Raw genomic sequence first — 24,680 nt, 5'->3', positions numbered from 1 at the left:
AGTACTTAAATCAGTGGTATAATCCTTTCCAATATTATAGTACCAGCAACATACATTTACTGGTACGCCCTATATCAAAATGAGAAACAAATAGAATGCATCTTTACATCCGAAAAGACGGAGGTCCCAGTGTTGAGACAGCATGCAGAACAAGGGGGATACCTAGTCAGTTGTTCAACTGAAATGTGTCTACCACATTTAACCCAACCCCACTGAATCAGAGGTGCCGGGGTCTGCCATTATTGACATCCACGTCTTCGTCGCCCAGGGAACAGTGGGTTAATTGCCTTGCTCAGGGGCAGAACAAGGGACTATCAGAACATGTCCTGTTTCAGAGAGCCTAATAACTATTATATAATGCACATCCAACCTATTCTTTCCTCGTTCGATCAAAACTAACTATTCCAGTGTCAATAAAAGGGAAAATAGATGGCTACAACCCAAGAAAGGACAGTGTCTTGCTCCGCGACAAGCTTTCCTTTGAGTTCTGCATCTCAGAGAAACTGAAAGTACCACTGAAGATGTATTGCTGAAAAATGACCACACCAATGAGAAAACAGATGTTTATATACAAATCAAAACAGATCCATCAGTAGTGTCTATAATAAAACAGTATTTTCATTACCACCGTTTTGCCTCTTATTTGCCCAGTGTATTGGCCACTAGCACTACCCACAGGTGAAATGAGGCCATTTTGTTAAAATGAACATGTGAAAGCCGGTAGTTAGAGGTTGGAGCTACCCCAGCTAACTTAGTCAAAGATGATTTATAACATCTTTGTGATGGCTGAGACACTGGCTTCCTCATCTCATATCACAGTGTATTCATCAAAATATGAAATAATACAACTATTAACAAATAAATAAAACCCTTAAAAAACATCCCTGCCAGATTTAAAACATTTAAATAAAGAAAACTGGAGCTAAAGTAAAATTAGATCCATGTAGGAGTCACGTACAAGGAGGAGTGAGTCAGACTGAGTGCAACATGTTTTTTGTGGAGTATTCAAGTAGCAGAACTACATCGGTTTAAATAAAAACGCAATGTTAAATGACCAATGAGAAATGTTGTCCAATAAACTACAGGCTATTCCAGGCTTCTGAAAGCAGTATAGGAATGGCTGCAGTCTACTCTGCTAATGTATATTGGGACATGCCTATAGAAGTGACTTTCCTGCCTTATATGGTCGGTTGGTTTCATCCTGTACAGACGCTGGGGCTGGGAACAAAAACAGTGCTTGTGCTACTCTCCCACATGCAAAAGCAATACATTGCCATGAAAACAAAAGTTATAACACAATATTCTAACTTAAAAATGTGGGCATGAAGTCACATCAATGAGTTTCAGGATGTAGCCAGTCCGTTGAAGGGAAATCTTGTTTTTCTTAACATGTATTTTTTTAAATTTAAAAACAAAATTCCTGTCACTGTACAATAGCAATAATTCCTGCCTCAGAACACAAAACAAACTGAACAGGGCGGTTTGTACTGATAATAATGGTAGTATTAACAGCGGTAGTGTTGTAGTGAGGTGAAAAGGGAAGGAGAGGAGGGTGGGATAACATGGTGAAGGAGAACAAAGGGAGGAAGAGAGAAAGGGCAGAAGGGAATTTCTCAGTAGTTTTGGATAAAAAGTTGAGGTAGGCCTTGTCACAACTTGGAGAGTGGCTTCTAAACTGGCAGGATTTGGCCTCAGTCCTTTCTTTCCCTGTGTAGTGTCAGTCCTCTGTGCCTGGTCCCAAATGGCACTCTAGTGCATATATAGTACACTACTTTTGCCCAGAGCTCTATAGGCCCTGGTTAAAAGTAGAGCACTACACTGGGAATAGGGTGCCCTTTGGGACACAATTCATGTCTTCTGTAGTTGTGAGTCTCCAGCGAGCTACATGGCTCTGCCGTCCGTCCCTCACTGAGCTTACATCTTGATGTCCTCTTCGACACTGAGCTGAGCCAGGGTCTTCTTGATGCGTAGAGCCGTGAGGCGGGCCGCTCCGTTAGAGTACCAGCACTCCCTCATGATCTTACCCATCACACGCAGAGACTGGAGAAGAGGGTTCGAGTCGGTCAACACGCAATCAACCAACTACATACACACACAAAGGAAATGTCAAACGATTCCACCATATCTACATTTAAACGCTCAGTCAAATGCAATAACTTAAGTCAACAAACAATGTTTCTGTCCAGCAAGTCAACAAAATGCGATGTTTCTGTCCAGAGGTGTTTTGTATTTGTGCCCTCATTACCTCGTAGCTCTGCCACCAGTTGGGTACGTTAGGCCTCAGCCTCTGGTCACACACCACCTTCCTCATCTCATCTATGGAAGGGTCAGAGGGCACCAGGTCAAAGTAGGGGAGCTGGTACTCTTCATGGATACCTATAGGGGGGCAGAGGAGCAGCCATATCAGAACATTTGTTCATATCAATCTGGTTCCTGAAAGAAGTTACAGCGTGTTTGAAGGGATCGGTTTGAGCAGGTGTGGTGCAGAATCCCTAATGTTGAACTCAATCACTAGTTATTTGGGGCACAAGGTGATTTGTAGATCAGTGATTCTATGCAGTCTGTCATTTAATCACTCAAGCGCGTACAAACCTTCTCCAGGCGTTGTGAGATTTGATCATCTGTGCAACACGACTCCAAGAAAGGCTTGAATCCCAGTCAGTGTCTTACCTCCAGTGTTGCAGCGGCGTGCGATCTCCCAGTAAACCAGCCCCAGGGCGTAGATGTCAGCACACTTAAATGAGTCAAAGTGTTTCATGTTGATGGTCTCTTCCAGGACCTCTGGAGCCATATACCTGGAACAGACAGGATTGAATTAAAGTTACTTTTAAAACAAATTCAAAGATTGAAAAGAAGTGTGTGTGTGTGTGTGTGTGTGTGTGAGATGGGGCAACCAGTGGTCTCAGTACCGCTTGGTGCCAACACGCTGGTTAGGGGCGATGTCTATAGTATCAGAGATGGACTCGTGGCGTACTGCCAGCCCCAGGTCAGCAATGGCACACATGCCATTCTTCTTCACCAGAATGTTCTTAGACTTCAGATCACGGTGGGCGATGCCAGGTTTGCCTAGAGAGGAACACACACCGAGTTGGAAGACTGGAATGGAGGGAGCACACAATATTTAAACCAGGTCAATTCATGTCTGTACTGTCTATTTGTTAAAGGTTTGTAATGTTTACTACTATGTAAACAGTGAAGTATTTTGTATGTAATGTATTTTTAGTTGTGTGTTGGACGCCAGGAAGATTAGCTGTCGTCAACGCGTCAGCTAATGAGAATCCTTATAAAATTCAAGGGCAATCGGTGCAAGCTATGGCCATGGTGAGGGGTGTAACATGTAAAGTGATGAAAAACGTAATTAAAATCAGCAAAACAAATATCTGGAATACCTTATATTTACATATAGCAGTTCTTGCTCGGACAAGGCTAACTTCCTTACTAAATCAGTTAAAAATATCTGGAATATTTTAACAAGAGAGGAGCTGGCTAAACCACCAATTGATCTGGTTACCTGGGCCACGTTCAGTTGCCAAACATTGCAGATAGAAATGGCATGAATAGAGCCAACATGATTCCTTGTTCTACATGTCAGAGGACGGTTTGTTGAACATAACATATTTCTATCTGAATGTTCCAAAACTGCTGAACGCGGCCTAGTCTATGAATGTAAACACGTATGGGCTGAGTGAACATGTATGGTCCGTATAATTCATCTGCCCGCTGTGCTAACCCTGCGTTCCAAGTATCTCCATGTGCAGGTGAGCCAAGCCGCTGGCAGCAGACAGGGCCAGTTTGATCATGCCTTCGATGGTAACAGAGTAGTGGTTCAGGTAGTCAAACAGAGAGCCGTGCTCGTGGTAGTCTGACACCAGCCACAGCTGAGTCCATGTGCCGTTATCTGGAGAGAAGACACAGAGACAGAAGGGAGGGAGAGGAGAATTTTACGGTCAATAAAAAAAATCAAAAATACAGCCAGTAGGTGCCCTATTATGAAATGCACCAGAGATGCAGTGCCGTCAGAAAGTATTCACATGCCTCGATTTTGTTCCACAATACAAACATAAGAAAAACATTATATATATACCGTAAATTCCGGACTATAAGCCACAACTTTTTTACCAGGCTTTGAACCTCGCGGCTTAAACAATGACGCGGCTAATATATGGATTTTTCCCACTTTCAATTTTAAAAAAAAATGTAAAAAAAAATAATAATTCTGTGACGTGCTCAGTTTTTTGGCGGCATGAAGCTTTCATTAGACCAATGAATTGCCGAACGGGTTAAGGTCAAACAACTTTTTGGTTTACTGTTTAGATTAAATCGAGCGCTCTCAAACTTCCCATCATTCTGATTACGGTAGTCATTTTGTCACCCTCATAATGGCAAAGACACGGAGAAATGCATATGATGCAGCTTTCAAGTTGAAGGCGATTGATCTGGCTGTTGGAAAAGGAAATAGAGCTGCTGCACGGGAGCTTGGTCTTAATGAGTCGATGATAAGACGTTGGAAACAGCAGCGTGAGGAATTGACTCAGTGCAAAAAGACAACTAAAGCTTACTGCAATTATTTTTTTTTTTACAAGCCGTGTTTCGTTAAAGCCTGTGTAAAGTTAATTTGTTTCAATGTACCGGTAGGCACCTGCGGCTTATAGACATGTGCGGCTTATTTATGTTCAAAATAATATTTTTTTTTAAATTCAGTGGGTGCGGCTTATATTCAGGTGCGCTTAATAGTCCGTAAATTACGGTATTTATTTTTTGTATTGTTTTAAGATGCACATTTACTGAGGAGTGGCTCCTGTCTGGCGACTCTACCATAAAGGCCTGATTGTTGTTGCAGAGATGGTTGTCCTTCTGGAAGGTTCTCCCATCTCCATAGAGGAACTCTGGAGCTCTGTCAGAGTGACCATCAGGTTCTTGGTCACCTCCCTGACCAAGGCCCTTCTGCCCTGACTGCTCAGTTTGGCCAGGCAGCCAGCTCTAGGAAGAGTCTTGGTGGTTTCAAACTTCTTCCATTTAAGAATGATAGAGGCCACTGTGTTCTTGGGGACCTTCAATGCTGCAGAAATGTTTTGGTACCCTTCCACAGATCTGTGCCTCGACACAGTCCTGTCTCAGAGCTCTACGGACAATTCTTTGGTTTTTGCTCTGACATGCCCTGTGAACTGTGGGACCTTATATAGGACAGGTGTGTGCCTTTCCAAATCATGTCCAATCAATTCAATTTACCACAGGTGGACTCCAATCAAGCAGTAGAAACATCAAGGATAATCAATGGAAACAGGAGGCACCGGAGCCCAATATCAAGTCTCATAGCAAACGGTCTGAATATTTATGTAAATAAGGTATCTGTTTTTTATTTTTCTGAAAACATATACTAATTTGTTTGAAACCTGAACGTCCTACTTCAGATGAGGCAAGTCTTACCTTGCTTCAAATTTAAATCCAACCATAGAACTGTAGAGGCAATTATTTTAGAATGATTTCCATATACCATTGAAACCAGTAGCCTATTTCTTTCACGTTCTCTTGGTTTTCAAATCAACTTTTTCATTGTCCATTCACCAAAGGCACAAACGTAGTCATATTAGTAACCCATGCTAGTTGTTGCATCTTTAGATCTCCCATCTTTCTAAATTTATAACGGTTATTTTAATCTCCGTCACATGAAGCCGCTCGCATGTGCGGTGCCCTTTTGACAGTTTCCCGCTAATTGCATTATGGAACGAACATTCGTGCTTATAGCCTACTGCTTTGTGCACATTGCTGCGCTTATAATGTGAAGAAATAATAGTTTATCAACATCTTAAGCCAAACGTTCTGATTAGTTGTATCAGCCTCATTGCTTCTTGGCCTACTGGTTGTATGAGTTTGGGATCTATCATCCCATAACAGTTTCAGAGTATTTGGAATAGGCTATTTCTTTCATGCACAGAACAAGCTGACCAATAGAATAGGTACACTGTTCTACTATGGGGATAATAGATTGACATAGGCTATACATTTTGCTGTTCATTACTCGTCTTGCTGGCTGAGGAAAAGTAAATGTAAACAATTATCCTTACATCTTCAAAGTCAGCATCAGAATTTGGTAAGAATCATTGAAAATAAGAATATGTTCTTAACTGACATGCCTAGTTATATAAAGGTAAAATAATAAATAAAATCAGGTTACGCATGCAATGCATATGGTTCCAGTACATTTCTAAAATGTCTGGTAAATAAATGCTGCCGGTCAAATGCCCAGCGCTACAACGGAAACCCTGCCCTGTTGTGTGTGGTGAGAGAACGCTCACCTTTATTGTCGGCGGCAATGAATCCCAGAATGTTCTCGTGTCGCAGCATGACGGTCTGGTAGATCTCAGCCTCTCTGAACCACGACCGCTCCTCCCGGGAAGAGAAGATCTTCACCGCCACGTCTCCTCCACGCCACTTCCCCCGCCACACCTCTCCAAAGCGGCCTTTCCCTATGATCTCCTGCAAAACAATGGTCCTGGCCACGGTACGCTGCACAAACAGGGGCAGGCCTGCAGGGGGAAGCAGAGAGAAGAGCAGATGGCATCAGTGGTACTACTGGCTATTTGGCTTTTACCTAAATACAAACTTGTATGCATCTACTATATTCCTTACGGCGATGGCTAAAGGATATTCTTAACATTGAACAGTAACACCTAGTGTAATATACCCTCTGCTTGCAGGAGAGGGTAGAGGATACTGCTAAAATAATAAGCATGCTTTGCAGTTCCATATCTAGAACCTTTTATTCAAGCAGTGTAAGCTCAGTCTACTCACCAGAACCAGACCCGGAGGTGGACATGTCGTAGATGAGGTCCTGCAGGGTCTTGTCCTTGGCCAGGTAGAGGTGTTCACAGGAGGGGTCCTCCACCTCCAGCCTCTGCCTGTGGCTGTACCAGAAGAGAGATTTATTGTCTCTATGGTGAGAACCTGAAATTTACCTTCTGGTCATCTCAACCCACCCAGATCTGATACCAGCAGCCCTCCAGTTGCCAGGTCAGTTCCCACTCAGGGCTTGAATTAGCAACCTTCCAGCTGCTGGCCCACCTGTAGGCCCCTCCCATCACACAGTGCCAACCCACCTGTAGGCCCCTCCCATCACACAGTGCCAACCCACCTGTAGGCCCCTCCCATCACACAGTGCCAACCCACCTGTAGGCCCCTCCCCTCACACAGTGCCAACCCACCTGTAGGCCCCTCCCCTCACACAGTGCCAACCCACCTGTAGGCCCCTCCCCTCACACAGTGCCAACCCACCTGTAGGCCCCTCCCATCACACAGTGCCAACCCACCTGTAGGCCCTCTGGTGGTGTTGGAACAGGAACAGTCCCACCAGCAGCAGCATGCACAGAAGGAAGACTGGCCCTGCGATCACAGCCACAAGCTCCACCGGCCCCCAGGGGCCACCAGAGCTCACTGGGACTGGAGAGAGGGAGACATTGAGAACAGGGTAGTGGTATTACCATCTTTCCGGTTTAACCTAAACACAAAGGGTGCATCTCAATAGTCCAAAGTGGCTTCCTCCTTCATCTCCTCTCCCATATCTGCACTGATATGAAAGCATTGGAGGGATAAAAGCAATATGTTGAATGTCTACAAGGGCCTTCACCAGTCCTGTTCTCCCAAATGACTGCAGATAAAGGAGACGATGACAGGAAGTTATTCTGGTGGAATGCACATAGAGGGCTGGTGTAACGTCAGCTTTACTCACGGGAGGGGACCTTGAGGTCGACGCTGTTGCAGTAGTCAGTGTAGCAGCAGTGTGTGTTGAGCAGTCCCTCGGCACTCAGACAGTAGAAAGGTTGGCCAGGGGGCACAAGGCTGTCTCTGGTAATACAGATCCTTACATGCTGCTCATGCCCCTGGATGAAGGACGTGGAGGCCATACAGGCCCCGTCCGTCTCACACTCATAACCAGACTTTGCACAGTTGGTGCAGTTACACCGCAGGGCTGGGGAAAAGAGAGAGGAAGGAGGTTAGAAAGAAAGACTGCCAATTGATGAAGATTTTTATTTGGTCAGTAAAAACAATTGTGATCGGTATTGCAAAGTCAGACTTATTTCCGTTGTGGTCTGAGGAGGATCATGGGAGCTTCAGAAACTTCCAGAACAGAATGAGATGAACTGTCGCTGATGGCCTTGAGCAATAAACCTACAGTCCAGTCCGTAAGCGGAAAACAATTGACTTACTGCAGTGACCACATTTTTTCCAGCAGAGAGCATCCTAAACCAACAATTAAGAAAGACAACATACATTCCATCTAAATGGACTACCCAGGATAGTCCCAATCAAAATAGACTCAACACACCCAGTGGAGTGGGGTTCATGCAGACAGCCCAGGCTGAAACCAGATCCACCACTGCAGATGAACCCAAAACACACGGAGGAGAGGAAGGGAGAGGACACTGTCCTGGGAGCTTACAATGTAGAATTTTAGCAACCAGGAAATGACAGCGCGATTTCTACATTGGCCGCATGACCCAATTTCCACTAGATCAGACAGCAAAAAATAGATGCCAGCCCGGTAGGAGAAATCAAAAAAGGTGAATATCACAACACTGGTGGGTAGGGATTGGCGATATGGCCCAAAAATATACTTTTTTTTTTTATATATATTTTTTTTACTTATTGGTGAGATACAATACATGACCATAAGTATGTGGACGCCTGCTCGTCCAACATCTCATTCCAAAACCTTTTGCCTCATGCAGCACGACATCTCCTTCGTATAGAGCTGATCAGGCTGTTGATTGTGGCCTGTTGTCCCACTCTTCAATGGCTGTGCGAAATTGCTGGACATTGGTAGGAACTGGAACACGGTGTCGTACACGTCGATCCAGAGCACCCTAAACATGCTCAATGGGTGACATGTCTGGTGAGTATACAGGCCATGGATGAACTGGGACATTTTCAGCTTCCAGGAATTGTGTACAGATCCTTGCAACATGGGGCCGTGCATTATCATGCTGAAACATGAGGTGATGGTGGTGGATGAAGGGCACAACAATGGGCCTCGCCACGGTATCTGTGCATTCAAATTGCCATCGATAAAATGCAATTGTGTTCGTAGTCCGTAGCTTATGCCTTCCCATAGCATAACTCCACCACCACAGGGCACTCTGTTCACAACGTTGACATCAAACCCCTCGCCCACACAACGCCGTCTGCTTGGTACAGTTGAAATCACAATTCATCCATGAAGAACACACTTCTCCAGCATGCTAGTGGCCATCGAAGGTGACCATTTGCCGACAGAAGTCAGTTACGACGCCAAACTGCAGTCAGGTCAAGACTCTGGTCAGGACGAGCATGCAGATGAGCATCTTTAAGACAGTTTGTGCAAAGTTATTGGGTTGTGCAAACCCACAGTTTCATCTGCTGTCTGGTCTCGGACCATCCCGCAGGGGAAGACGGATGTGGAGGTCCTGGGCTGGCGTGGTTACACGTGGTCTGCAGTTGTGAGGCCAGTTGGACGTACTGCCAAATTCTCTAAAACGATGTTGGAGGGGGCTTATAGTAGAGAAATGAACATTCAATTATCTGGCAACGGCTCTGGTGGATATTCCTGCAGTTAGCATGCCAATTACGCACTCCCTCAAAATAATAAGTGTTTGTGCGTATGGAACATTTCTGGTATGTTTTATTTCAGCTCATGAAACCAACACTTTACCTTACTCACCACATGCTATTGAGTAGCTCGCTAATCTTTATATTTCAAGTTTAGCCAACTTGAATCTATTTGCTAGGTAAAACTGTTGAATTGTTATGAACACACCCTTCTGTCCATCTCCAACGGTTTTAACAGCATGCATTCCTAGCCTGTGCACTTTGTTCAGATGTTGAAATCAAGTGGCCTACCTTACTTCTCAGAATGAGAACGAGTTGCCAATTCCTTATACAACTACGCTTTATGCTTATGGCCCATTTCTAAAAACAGACTAGACAGCTAGTATAACAGTCTGACTAAACTGCTGCTAGTGGTACATGGTACCACAATGTGCGCGACAGACTGAGCAATCATTTTTCAGAATCAATGTTCATCGATACTCCTTTTTTAGTAGTTCCTGCTCTGCACACAATATGAGGAGTTGAGACAAACTGGTTATTGTTATAAAGGTTAACCTCTATTACAGTAAAACAAATGTTGCGATGTATTACACATCTTTTTTGTTCAGATGTTGAAATCAAGTGGCCTTCCTTACTTCTCAGGATGAGAACAAGTTGCCAATTCCTTATACAACATCTGAACAAAACCTTTTATTCCTAAAGTTGTATTTTTTTAAACTTACATAAATACAGTAATTTAAAAAATGCACTATGCAGAAATCGCCCCACCATTTCCTGGTTGCAAAAATTCTAATAGTTGGCCTAATTTCAGTTTGTTACAAAACAAACAGTGTAGAGAATCATTGAATCATCTAAACCGCTGTGAAATATATTTTCCTTAACCAAAAATATTGTTTGAAGCTGGTGTACAAAACCAAAAGAAGCAAAAAAACGAAACTTAAGACCGGGAAGCATAGAAATATAGCGCACACAGAACAGAGCTAACGTTTCTTAGAATTGTTTTCAATGAACATGACAGAACTTACATTTCTGGGCCTTTAAATGTTCCTTCCCAGTGCCTGAGGGACCTGGTTCATCCGGCCATGCACAGCCGAAGTCACAGTAAAACTCCTTGTTGTATATTTTTTTATATCTCACTTGAGTTGTGTTCTGATGAGGGGGTCCCTGATGAATTTGCTATTACAAAAAGGGGTCCCTGGTCCCAAAGACTTTGAGAGCTGCTGCCCTTGAGTCATGAAATTCAGAGTAAATTGGAGGGCAGTTAGGCTACTGCTTTTAATACAAGAAAAAAAAAAAAAAAAAAAAATTGAGTTACATGGTCCGACATCGACAGTATATTACAGACCGGAGTAGGGGATTCTTCAGCCACGTTAGTTACCTTGTCAATTAGGGTACAGACGTCAGAACTTAAATTTTAAGTGTGACCACTAATTGCAGTCAGACGGTCTGGCCTCTCACGGACATGATCACTGCTCTCACAGGAGTAGTGTAGAGTATTCCTCATCCCTCACTACAACTAGTTCCACCTGTCTGGATCCTTGGCAGTTTATTTCCTCAAGCATGTTAGTTGGGCCTACTCTTAATTGGAGTTCAGAATGCAGACCTGGAATATGATTAGGTGGTCATTCATATTATATATGGATTTCAAATACTAGGCCTGTCCTGAGCTCTGGCAAAATTAAGCACTGGTTGTGGCAACGTTGTATTAATTCCTTCCTTCACTGTGTTACGTCCCAAATGGCACCCAGTAGCACGTATTTAGTGTGCTACTGGGGCTCTGATCAAAAGGAGTGCACTAAATAGGGACTAGGGTGCCATTTGGGACAGTAGATGTCTGTCTGGCAGGAACACAGCAGGAATGATAGGAACTTCACACTTTCTTGCAGCCCAAACAGCTCCATCTATCCTGCGTTCAATTCTTATTTTTTTTTAAGTCAAAGTCTAGACTGGGTTTTAATGACTGAATGTCACAGCTGCTTGCTCTAGCTAGCTGTAGACCTCACAGCTGGGGGGATGCATACGCCCCCACCCCCCACCCCCACCCTTATTGTCCCCTCCCATCATATCAGTTCTCTGCCTGTCCCGTCTGTCTATCCACAGAAGAGGACATTTTCAGACACTCTTTATAGGACATTAGAAGTTTGCGTCAAAAATAGTTTTATTGTTCAAAAGCAACACGTTTCATGAAATGCCGTCATCATGGTATTTGATCTGTATTCTCTATCCCCAGAGCACAGGGTCTGGTGAGTGTGACCCACCCGCCTCTCCGGCTACCCCTCCCCCAGCCATGCTTCCCTGGTCTTTGTTGGGCACAGGGCCAGTCGCTCCTCATTTCCCTCTAATCTCAGCACAAAGGACCAGTGTAAGGACACCAATTATGTGGAGTTCACCCAAACAACTCAAACACCACATTGTGCCTGACTGTCCTTCCCACAGGCCATTCATATTTAGATATTAGGCCTACTCAGTTCTGTTTCAAAACATCAAGGAAATTAAATTATGTGCAAAAATGTTGTTCTCTGATGGCTGTGTTTATTTTGGGCACTGATGGGTCGTGGTAGTCCCCCCCCTCAGTTTGAGAACATTGGTACATCAGTCATTGTTTCTTTCTTCAAATCTATGTTCAAGTGTAGTATGTTACCATCTAGGTTTTTTAAAATTGAGCTTGGAGAAATTGTGATCTTTTCACACTTGTACAGCTATTGTGCAGCTCAAGGTCCAAATCAGATCCAGCTTGGCTAGTTTTAAAGCCATAAGGACTAACTGGCCACAACCCAAGGCTCTGGTAGGCCACAGAGTGACCAGTCACTAAGTACTTCTAGGAACGGCTGCTGTGCTGTGTTCAGCCATGTTGGTTTTCCTTCCTCAGTTGCTGGGGTACTGGTTTTCTGTCCATGTACCCAGAAAGCGCTATCGCCTCTATTGCCCAGCCCTAGACAGGATAGAGTTGTGTTTGAATACATTCAATGATGGGTTTCTCTCTGAAAATATGTTGAAGATTGCTCTGACCTCTAAGGAATGGCCACATTGACTTACTCTGACATATTCAAGAAGACTTCTGTTCTCCAGTCATCATAAGGCTAGAGGAAGTCTGTAGCATAGCAGACTGTTCAAGGCTGATCCCCTTGTATTGACACCTCTGAGGCTTTGAAAACGTCTGTAAACTGTGTGCGTGTGTGTTGTCTGGGTGCAATCACCAGGCTTTAGAAGGTCTGCAGTAACATATCTGCCTGGGTCCTTCTCCCTGTCATATTTAGCTAAACCATGGTGTTCTCTATACAGCTTCAGATTAGAAGGATGTGGCACTGGCTTGTTTTTCTCCCTTTGTCAGAGCCTGCTGCTTCACTGCTGTGTAATCTGCAGGAAATGTGTGTGAACTTTATTGAACATGAACACGCTCCACTAGGAGTTACTTACTGGCATTTTCCCGGTCACACCGACATACTGCTGATGAGATGTAGCAAGACATCATAGACTCATTCCACTTTTTCCCCCCCAAAAAACATTGTTCCAACAACACGCATGCAAATGTGAGCACACATGCACATTTAAAAACACACCCACACAGCTGTTGAACTGTGGGAATCGCTCCCAGGACTTGGGTGGGGTGGTTTGGCCACTTGCATGTCACCGTCACTCATCATGATGGTGCAATGTGTATGTGTGTGTGTGGGAATGAGTAAACCTGGGAAGTGGGATGAGTAAGACCGAGGGGAGAGGGAATAGTGTAAAACTCAAAGATTCATTGATACCAAGGAGAGATGTGTGGTGGTTAACCTTTTTATGCAGGTTTTCTATAAATTCTGTTGCTGTTGAAAGTCCAAACAGTAGTAAAGCTAGAGGTAAGCGTGTACTGACATGGCTCACCAGTGAGTTGGAGAGACAGAGACTAGTGCTAACAGGAGAGAGCTCAAGGGCTGTTTGAAAAGCCTCCAGAACAGGGACAGGATTAGCAGAAAGCTTCAGAGTAAATCCCCCTTTTTTCTCCATGCGGAGGATGTTGAGGTCTGACAGAGCTAAGCCCTTTAGGGGTCTGTCTTTAGTAGACACCAGGCCTGAATCCACCCAGTCCCCCCTCAGGGTTTGAATATATTCTAAAGCCACAGTGATTGGGCAGCTATTGTAGCCAGGTTAAAAAAAACGGTATGAACCCTGTATTCACCATTGAGCACAGCGTTTAGTCTGGTTTAACAAGGCTACTGCCATTGTCCTTGGATCAGTTATTAAGCTGCCACTCTTCACTGGCATCCCAGTCTGTTCCTCCCCTAGCATTGACTGGGGATCAGTGTGTTGTCCCCCCCTCTGTGAATACCTGTCCAGCTGATATAGCGTAACAAATATAAAGAAAGTATTTTTAATTCATATCGGAATCAGATTACTTCCTGGGCAGCAGCAACCAAATAGCCTACTTATCTAGCTACATGTCTTTGTAAGAGTTGAGTCTGTCAGATTTGGAATATCGGTCTTAATTTGAATGTTTTAGTGCAATATTCCATATGCCTGTATCGCAAGAAGCAAGTCTATTTTTTCTTTTTATGAGCGTCTTTCTAACACCCGCCTGTTCTCGCGGCGTCTTCTTGGTCTCCTTCTGCGGTGACACGGTACCTGCCCCTTTACGCCACACCAAGCCCCTCCCCCTGCCACTCACATCAAAGATGAGATCACTTCTTCCTCTCTGACAAGCCGTTTCAACTTCCTATTTGCATTTGAGGTTTGGTCCAACAGAATCGGTCATATGGACACCGAAATACATGGCAACATTTGTTTTACTGTAATAGAGGTTAACCTTTATAACAATAACCGGTTTGTCTCAACTCCTCATATTGTGTGCAGAGCAGGAACTACTAAAAGAGGAGTATCGATGAACATTGATTCTGAAAAATGATTGCACAGTCTGTCGCGCACATTGTGGTACCATGTACCACTAGCAGCAGTTTAGTCAGACTGTTATACTAGCTGTCTAGTCTGTTTTTAGAAATGGGCCATAAGCATAGTTGTTTAAGGAGTTGGCAACTCGTTCTCATCCTGAGAAGTAAGGAAGGCCACTTGATTTCATCTGAACAAAAAAGATGTGTAATTGGTAGAGTACTGTGGATACCAATATCCCTGTGAGCCTCCCAGGTCCATGTTGCCCAGGGTCAAGAATATACAGTTAAAGTCAGAAGTTTAAATGTATTTGGCTAAGGTGTACGTAACCTCAGTTTCACAATTCCTGAAATTAAATCCAAGTACAAATTCCCTGTCTTTAGGTCAGTTAGGATCACCACTTTATTTTAAGAATGTGAAATGTCAGAATAATAGTAGAGAGATTAATTTATTTCATCACATTCCCAGTGGGTCAGACATTTACATACACTCAATTAGTATTTGGTAGCACTGCCTTAAAATTGCTTAACTTGGGTCAAATGTTTTGGGTAGCCTTCCACAAGCTTACCACAATAAGTTGGGTGAATTTTGGCCCATTCCTCCTGACAGAGCTGGTGTAACCGAGTCAGGTTTGTTGGCATCCTTGCTGCCCTTAAGCCATTTTGCCACAACTTTGGAAGTATGCTTGGGGTCATTGTCCATTTGAAAGACCCATTTGCGACCAAGCTTTAACTTCCTGACTGATGTCTTGAGATGTTGCTTCAATATATCCACATAATGTTCATCTCATGATGCCATCTATTTTGTGAAGTACACCAGTCCCTCCTGCAGCAAAGCACCCCCACAACATGATGCTGCCACCCCCGTGCTTCACGATTGGGATGGTGTTCTTCGGCTTGCAAGCATCCCCCTTTTTTCCTCCAAACATAATGATGGTCATTATGGCCAAACAGTTCTATTTTTGTTTCATCAGACCAGAAATTATTTCTCCAAAAAGTACGATCTTTGTCCCCATGTGCAGTTGCAAACCGTAGTCTGGCTTTTTATGGCGGTTTTGGAGCAGTTGCTTCTTCCTTGCCGAGCGGCCTTTCAGGTTATGTCGATATAGGACTCGTTTTACTGTGGATACACATACTTTTGTACCTGTTTCCTCCAGCATCTTCACACAGTCCTTTGCTGTTGTTCTGGGATTGATTTGCACTTTTCACACCAAAGTACGTTCATCTCTAGAAGACAGAACGTGTCTCCTTCCTGAGCGGTATGACGGCTGAGTGGTCCCATGGTGTTTGTACTTGCATACTATTGTTTGTACAGATGAACGTGGTACCTTCAGGCGTTTGGAAATTGCTCCCAAGGTCGAACCAGACTTGGAGATCTAAAAAATAATTCCTGAGGGTCTTGGCTGATTTCTTTTGATTTTCCCATGATGTCAAGCAAAGAGGCACTGAGTTTGAAGGTAGGCCTTGAAATACAGCCACATGTATACCTGCAATTGACTGAAATAGTGTCAATTAGCCTATCAGAAGCTTCTAAAGCCATGACATCATTTTCTGGAATTTTCCAAGCCGTTTAAAGGCACAGTCAATTTAGTGTATGTAAACTTCTGACCCACTGGAATTGTGATACAGTGAATTATAAGTGAAATAATATCTCTAAACAATTTTTGGAAAAATTACTTGTGTCATGCACAAAGTAGATGTCCTAACCGACTTGCCAAAACTATAGTTTGTTAACAAGAAATTTGTGGAGTGGTTGAAAAACGAGTTTTAATGACTCCAACCTAAGTGTATGTAAACTTCCAACTTCAACTGTATGTGGTAGATGAATAATAGGACATTGTATTACACACTGTAAAACGTATTCCACAAATCCTTTGGCCAAAAGTCATTGAATATGTTGTTAGTAATAATCATGTAAAAAAGATGAAATGCAGTACCTCCACGGACTAGACCCCACTTTGAGAACCCCTGGATGCCAATCATTTTTTCCCTAAATAGCTTCTGAAGTTGTATAATTGTATGTTTATTCATGGAAAATCCCCAGCCCCCCAATTTACTGAAAGGTTTCTGTTTTGGAGATAAGAGGTTTTCATCCAACAGCAACAGTACCATAGCGATCATGTCCACGGGTCAATGAGAGGCCAGAACGTCTGCAGCTGTAATTAGCCATCCAGAGCTTTCTCGGTTGACGGAGGAGGTCATTAGAGGGCCGGGTAATTAAAGGGGAAAGCTACACTCACCCCCAGCGGACTCAGGCTACAACATTCACCACACAGAGAGAAGAAGAAGTTATTAGCCAGGTCGTTAAAGGGATAGTTCTGGATTTTGGCAATAAAGCCCGACCTGCTGGCGGCTCCGGAGACGAGCTCCAACAACCAACTGTATATGTGCACGCAGGAAAATAGGTCATGCTGCAGGCAGCACATAGAGAAGGAAAATAACTGATAATTGATCACGTGGTGTAAGAATGAATGCAACAAATTGATTGAGTTTTAATGATGGACAGCCTTGTAGAACCAAAACACAGCCTGCCTCTGATCAACAAACATGGAAGGCTCAAGCATTCCGACAAGAGCCGTTCACAATCTAGTCCGGTTGCTGCCACAACTAGACCTGGTATCAAAAAGGTATCAACAACTAGATTTACATCCAACTGGCAGATTCACATGCAAATATATTTTTAAAATTTGGATAAAAACAAATTAAAAGGCTATACGTGATGAAATTGTGCACAAAATGGGTTTCCATCGCATTTTCAACTCTACTGATGGTTCTCTCAAACAAATGTGTTACATAGTTGTGACTACTCTGGTATTGGGAGCTCTAGCCAACAGCGCGCAGATAAGTACAGAGCGCACATATTGCCGACATGAGATTATTATGGACAAAAGTTAGATTTTTTATTTCTCAAAGTGTCGATAATCATGTCACCAGAACAAGACCCTCAATATTTTATTGGATAGGAGCATCAAGCTCATCACTGTGCACTTTCACCACCCTGTGAAGTTCATCACAACTTATTTCATCTGTAGCATAATAAACGGCATGCTTTCCTGAGTCATAGAGGGAGGACCACACAACATGTCATTACGTGACTCAACGTTTACTTCAACATGCTATATCAATATTTGCGCATAATCACGTTTCCACCGACATTTCTCGCATAATTAATTTTACCTACACAAAAACATCTGACCTTGTCCAGCGTATGTTGTTTTGTCAACATTTGGAAAGTTTACTGGAAAATGTTCTGTTTTTATATCCCACATGTACTTTACCCACATAATGAGGTTGGATGGAACCTGGTTAATAAATAACCATATTTGTATGCATAACAGTCTTCAATGGCAGCACCAATAAGCCCCCTATGGTGAATGAGAAGCTTGTGGAATCATGATTCTTTCGAGTTTAAGTTAGTTCGCCGGTCCTGCGTGCTCTAGGCATTACTGAATCAAACGAACGAAATTAGTAGAAAGATCTGTTCTTTTCACTGAAGGAGTTGAAAAGATCAGCCAGTAAAAAGAGGCCAACTTCCCATCACTTGTGACTCCCAGGCAGCTCTGTCCCTGTACATTCCCCTGACTCTAATCTGGTAGACAGGCATGCACATGTTGGAATCTGACTTGATGCGCTCCTTTTCATTTCCACAACATCATTAGGACATGAAACAGCACCACACTAGCAGCTGTAGGGATAGTTCAGCAGCACGCTGAATCATATTCCGTTTACAGTTCAGCCAAGGAAAAAGGGTATTTTCTTTTATTAAGTCATCTCTGATTACATGAGATCTGATTCTGAACACACGAGGCAACGACAGGCAGTGGCTACAAGAGCAGTAGCCTTGGCTGCATAATACAGCAGCAATGCAGCAGGCTAGTTAGAGCTATTAAATCACACAGATCTTCCTTTACCGACAAGGAAACAGAACCCAGACTAGATATATGCCTATAGGTTACTGGCAGAGTGGGCAGAGAAAGGAAGCATAAGTGGGACGACAGATAAAAGTCTGCGGTAGAAGTCTGATGGGACAGCCAGGTCCACTATTGGCTTTGTGAATGTGACACAGGAGATGGAGAAAGCCACAGAAAGAGAGAGAGTAAAAGGGGACAGAGAGAGGTAGAGAAAGCAGGAGAGAGGAGGTAGAGAAAGCAGGAGAGAGGAGGTAGAGAAAGCAGGAGAGAGGAGGTAGAGAAAGCAGGAGAGAGGAGGTAGAGAAAGCAGGAGAGAGGAGGTAGAGAAAGCAGGAGAGAGGAGGTAGAGAAAGCAGGAGAGAGGTGGTAGAGAAAGCAGGAGAGAGGTGGTAGAGAAAGCAGGAGAGAGGTGCCCTGCCTCACAGCAGTGTCTCTAGTAGAGGTCTTCTCAGGTGCAAAAAGTTGGACCCGGACAGACAATCAGACCCAGGTCCTATAAAAAATGTTTTTTTTTTAAAGAATGGGACAGAAAGACGACAATCAGACCGAAGGCTGAATGGTCTGACAACAGACCCCAGCTCTAGACCAAGATGCTCTTCTGGTTAACCAATAGATCTTTATATATTGGCTAGGCCTTTAAGGCAATAAATTCACCTTATTCACCGCTATTTACATTTGAAGTTTGGTCCAACAGAATCGGTTGATTCCCCTAACGATACCTTTCATGACTCAATTGGCAACATTTAGAACAGAGCAGACCCTACTTGGCAACTAGTGCTCATTCTGAGTAATAAGCATCACCTTATCCAGGTAGCCCACTTGATCTCAACATGTAAACAAAGTAAACAGGCTGCTGTTTAAACAGTTGGAGACAGACAGGAGGGTGTGTTCATAACAGTTCAACTGTTCTACCTTGTTAACAAACAAATAGATCCAAGTTGGCTAGACTTTAAATATACAGATTAGCTGGCTACTCGCTAGCGGTGGGCTTGTGCTTGTTTATGAAACCTGTGTTAATGTTCTATAATGACTGCTACCAGACGTTACTCAGTGGATGTGAACGGTTCTGGTTAAATTCGTAACAAAATGGCCATTTTCAGACTTGAACGCCAGATCGGTGATTGAAAAAAAGCAGGTTAAACTATTTTGATAGAATAATGTAATTATTGGTGGGTCTTATGGTTGTTGAAGGCTTATATTTAGCCTAGGTATGCTTTTATAAGCCCCGAACTCATTAGATTATTCCTGACTGTTTGAAAAGCAGTGTATTGACCATTAATTGTGCACCAAAGCTTATTTAGAGCAAAACATCAATCGATAGATACGCAAAAATAAGTTATGTCACAAAGGCATGTAGGCCTCATGCTGACCTAGCTAATGACTGGTAAGTTCAATTGATGCCATCAACAGGAGACCAAACTGCCGTCCTGTGAGCCATGACGATCCTGTGAGTGAATGAATACAGTCACAGACCAGACCCCCAGGGATACAGTAGACCAACAACGTTGTGTTTACCGCACTAGCTAGGCTACTTCTGGGTCCATCTGGTTTCAGCTTTGCCATGGCATAATCCATTATGTGTGAAACTGTGGCTCCAGACAGAGCCGAGTGGGCCCCCTCTTCATAAAGCAGCCCCAGCCCAGCTGGACAAACCCTTCACGCCCAGTCTGTCTGCTTGGCCTGAGAAACCAACCTTCTCCGCTCTCACTGGTACTACAGGACTACATTACACTGGAGTGTGACATTTGGCTAAGCCAGTCGAATGGTCAACTCAGGTACATCCCAGCCCGTCCGTTTCGCATAGAGTCTCAACCCTGTAGTCTAGGCTACCTTCACCTCTCCCCATCTCACTTCAACACCGTCTATTTGAAAATACTAAATGTGAGCAATCAAAGTGCACCATGTCCTTATCTAAAAACCACCCGGACGAGGAAGGAATGCAATGTTGCTCTCTGATTCTAGGAAGTTGAATGAGTCACTTAACATAACTAACTTAACAGGTGGCAGCAGACTGGAGGATATTGACATTGGCAACTTTCTCAGTCTCTTTCTCAGTCTCTCCATTTTAAAATGTTTTTGTGAGTGGCAAGTTGCAACGGGGAGATTTGTATTTATCAGGATCCCCTTAGCTGACGCCAATGGCGACAGCAAGTCAGTTCCACATACACACAACAACTAGGTCACATGGGAAAGGAGGATACCTAGTAACTTTTACAATTGAATGCAAACAACTGAAATGCATCTTTGGGATTTAACCCAACTGAATCAGAGATGCGGGGGGCTGCCATAATTGACATCCATGTCTTCGGCGCCCAGGAAACAGTGGGTTAACTGTGTTGCTCAGGGGAAGAACAGATTACCTTGTCAGGTCAGGGATTCGATCCAGCAACCTTTCGGTTACTGGCCCAACGCTCTAAACACTAGGCTACATGCCGCTCAGGGGAGAGGCGTTGTGCTGTGAGGTGTTGCTTTATTTGATTTGTGAAACCAGGTTTGCTGTTCACTTGCGCTATATAAGATGGAAGGTTCCACGCACTCATGGCTCTGTATAATACTGTACGTTTCCTTGAATTTGTTCTGGACCTGGGGACTGTGAAAAGACCCCTGGTGGCATGTGTGTGTGTGTAAGTTGACTATGCGAACAATTTGGAATTTCCAACAATGTTCCTTATAAAAATAAGAAGTGAAACAGTCAGTCTCGCCTCAACTCTTAGCCAAGAGAGTGGCACGCCTAGTGTTAATATTATCCCGCCGATTACAATGAAGAGCAAGACGTGTCGCTTTGTTCTGGGCCAGCTGCAGCTTAACTAGGTATTTCTTTGCAGCACTAGACCACACGACTAGACAATAATCAAGATAAAACTAGAACCTGCAGTATTTGCTTTGTGGAGTCAAAAAAAGCAGAGCATCTCTTTACTACGGACAGACCTCTCCCCATCTTTACAACCATTGAATTTATATGTTTTGACCATGACAGTTTACAATTTAAGTAATTTAGTCTCCTCAACTTGTTCAACAGCCACACCATTCATTACCAAATTCAGACGAGGTCTAGAACTGAATAAATTATTTGTACCAAATACAATGCTCTTAGTTTTAGAGATGTTCAGGACCAGTTTATTACTGGCCACCCATTCCAAAACTGACTGCAACACCTTGGTAAGGGTTTCAGTGACTTCATTAGCTGTGGTTGGTGATGCGTATATGGTTGAGTCATCAGCACACATGGACACACATGCTTTGTTTAATGCCAGTGGCAGGTCATTGGTAAAAATAGAAAAGACTAGAGGGTCTAGAGAGCTGCCTTGCAGTACACCACACTTTACATGTTTGACATTAGAGAAGCTTCCATTGAAGAAAACCTTCTGAGTTCTATTAGATAGATAGCTCTGTATTCAAGATATGGCAGAGGTTGAAAAGCTATAACACAAGTTCTCAACAACAGGTTATGGTCAATAATGTCAAAGGCTGCACTGATATCTAACATTACAGATCACACAATTTGGCTTCCCTCCAGGCCTGAGGACAAAGATTTTCCTCTAGGCTCAAATTAAAGACATGACAGATAGGAGTGGCTATAGAGTCAGCTTTCCATCTAAGTTGTCAATGCCAGGTTTGTCATAATTGATCAATAATCATTTCTCCACCTCTCCCACACTCACGTTACAAAATTCTAAAGTTTTTTATTCTACCCCTTTTTCGTGATATCCAATTACGATCTTGTCTCATCTCTGCAACTCCCAACGGGCTTGGGAGAGGCGAAGGTCGAGTGATGTGTCATCCAAAATAAGACACGCCAAACAGCGCTTCTTAACACCCGCCCACTTAACCCGGAAGCCAGCCGCACCAATGTGTCAGAGGAAACACTGTTCAACTGACAATCATAGTCAGCCTGCAGGCTCCCACCCCGCCACAAGGAGTCGCTAGAGCATGATGAGCCAAGTAAAGCCCCCCCCGGCCAAACCTTCCCCTAACCCGGACGACGCTGGGCCAATTGTGCACCGCCCTATTGGACTCCAGGTAGCAGGCCGGTTGTGACACAGCCTTGGAACGAACCTGGGTCTGTAGTGACGCCTCAAGCCCTGTGATGCAGTGCCTTAGATTGCTGCACCACGCGGGAGGCCACAAAATTCTAACTTGCAATATCTTTTCATATAGAGAAGAAAATATCACACAGAGGAAAATAACTACACACTCCCAGCCCTTCTCCACTATGCCTCAAGTGGAACAATAATGTTCAAATGATTTTGAATCTGAAATAAACTTCACCCTCTCTCAACAATTTAAAAAAAACGGACAAATCTGGCTTTTTCAGTAAGTGTAACAACCAGGCGGTGTAACCAACAACACAAACAAGTCTAGCTAGTTGCTATATAGACTAAAGACACCATATGCCAAATTCCAACCAATATTAAGTCATTTATAATGCCTTGGATCTGGTCATCAGCTTCTCTGAGCAGAAGGGCGCTGGGAGGGGTGGGGGGCATAGCAGGAGCCTGAAAAGACCCCCATTCGCAACATTTCCATCACAAAGAACCCAGACTTCAACTTTGACTTCTGTCTGGGTCGGCTGAATGGACGGCTGGTGTCGCACCACTGCCAGTTTTCACTTGGCTAGCGTAGTGGTGGTCACAAAACATATTTTTACTCCGGAGATTAACAACTTATTATATATTACAAAAATAGCACCCCCTCTGAGGAATAGATAGTCTGGATTCCTGTATCAAGTTCTCTTGGTTGAAGGATATACATTATTTCAGTTGAGATCGCTATTAGAGACACATACAATCACAAAAACCTCTAAACGCGTGACTATGGGTCTTTCCGTTTCTTGTTATATGCGGAAGAGCCTCCATCTATTCTAATCACGAGCCGCCAGTCGGTTGTTTAGTAAACACCGCCGCTCACAGATAACTGTAGCGTTAACGTCAACAGAAACGTGTGGCTTCTTTTCAAGACATAAACATGAAGCAATGTTGAAATGCACAGACTACATTGTTAGCCTGGTCCCTTTGTGCACACCTGATTAGCAAACTAGCCAAGCAGCTACAGCAGCTCGAAACAGACGCAAACATGTTTCGTTAGCGAGCTACATCGACTCACTCACACGCTAATCACACGCTAATCACATTTTCTATGTATATAACCAGCTAAGCAAACCAGAAGCATGGATTACAGAAATACACGTGCCGTGTTTCACCGGCTGAGTTATTTAACAAGTAGTAGTAGCTATAATGTGTTTGCGGTTTACAAATCCTAGACAGGCAGCGCCATGATGATCGACAGGCGATGCCAGCCAAGCCATTCTCCCTCTCATCAAACAAACAAAACATACACGAAGACAAAAGCCAAAGGGGCCACACGTAACCATTTCACTTACCATCACCGATGGCTACTAACCCAAACAGGGTCAGTAACGTGAGAATGATGTGTTTTAAAGCCATTTCTTCAGCATTCCCATCGCATTCGGAGTGTGGTATTGTAAACACCACAGTCAGACCTAAACACACCACTAACCATACAACCACCGCCAGACAGACAACCAGCCAAGGGAACTTCTTCTTCTTCTTTGGGTTTTATTGAGAACTACAAGCAAAAAGGTGTATTGTCGCCTCCAAACGTGTGGGATGAAAATAAAAGCCAAAAAGCCAGGCGAAGTGATGCAGACAGCGTAGTTAATGAAATGGGTGTGCGCTCTTACTGGTTCCAGCCCCTTTGTTATGGTAGACCCGAAGCTGGACTGATAGGGATGTCTGTGATGGTCTTACTGGTTCCAGCCCCTTTGTTATGGTAGACCCGAAGCTGGACTGATAGGGATGTCTGTGATGGTCTTACTGGTTCCAGCCCCTTTGTTATGGTAGACCCGAAGCTGGACTGATAGGGATGTCTGTGATGGTCTTACTGGTTCCAGCCCCTTTGTTATGGTAGACCCGAAGCTGGACTGATAGGGATGTCTGTGATGGTCTTACTGGTTCCAGCCCCTTTGTTATGGTAGACCCGAAGCTGGACTGATAGGGTTGTCTGTGATGGTCTTACTGGTTCCAGCCCCTTTGTTATGGTAGACCCGAAGCTGGACTGATAGGGATGTCTGTGATGGTCTTACTGGTTCCAGCCCCTTTGTTATGGTAGACCCGAAGCTGGACTGATAGGGATGTCTGTGATCGTCTTACTGGTTCCAGCCCCTTTGTTATGGTAGACCCGAAGCTGGACTGATAGGGATGTCTGTGATGGTCTTACTGGTTCCAGCCCCTTTGTTATGGTAGACCCGAAGCTGGACTGATAGGGATGTCTGTGATGGTCTTACTGGTTCCAGCCCCTTTGT

At 43.9% G+C, this 24,680-nt stretch overlaps 1 protein-coding gene across 1 annotated transcript; it reads right to left on the bottom strand.

The window, feature by feature from the left end:
* Positions 1–549: 549 nt before the first annotated feature.
* On the bottom strand, positions 550–24,197 carry LOC115165502 (activin receptor type-1B-like). Its single transcript, XM_029718674.1, has 10 exons — positions 23,739–24,197; positions 7,727–7,966; positions 7,308–7,437; positions 6,793–6,905; positions 6,297–6,527; positions 3,731–3,898; positions 2,910–3,066; positions 2,671–2,795; positions 2,246–2,376; positions 550–2,040 (listed from the first exon to the last, which is right to left on the bottom strand). The coding sequence occupies exons 1-10, from the start codon at positions 23,800–23,802 to the stop codon at positions 1,915–1,917; spliced, it is 1,485 nt and encodes a 494-aa protein (XP_029574534.1). The 5' UTR covers positions 23,803–24,197; the 3' UTR covers positions 550–1,914.
* Positions 24,198–24,680: the final 483 nt, after the last annotated feature.

This window comes from Salmo trutta, chromosome 28 (assembly GCF_901001165.1).
Source record: "Salmo trutta chromosome 28, fSalTru1.1, whole genome shotgun sequence".
In the NCBI taxonomy this organism is placed as follows: Eukaryota; Metazoa; Chordata; class Actinopteri; order Salmoniformes; family Salmonidae; genus Salmo; species Salmo trutta.
Note: the sequence above shows the minus strand (reverse complement) of the source record. Positions and strands in the feature narration are given on the sequence as shown.

Coding starts and splice junctions, on each gene's coding strand:
- LOC115165502 (XM_029718674.1), bottom strand. CDS start 23,802: ATGGCTTTAAAACACATCATTCTCACGTTACTGACCCTGTTTGGGTTA. Junction 7,438..7,726: donor CGACCTCAAGGTCCCCTCCC/GTGAGTAAAGCT, acceptor CCCTCTCTCCAG/TCCCAGTGAGCTCTGGTGGC. Junction 3,899..6,296: donor CATTGCCGCCGACAATAAAG/GTGAGCGTTCTC, acceptor TCTTCTCTCCAG/ATAACGGCACATGGACTCAG.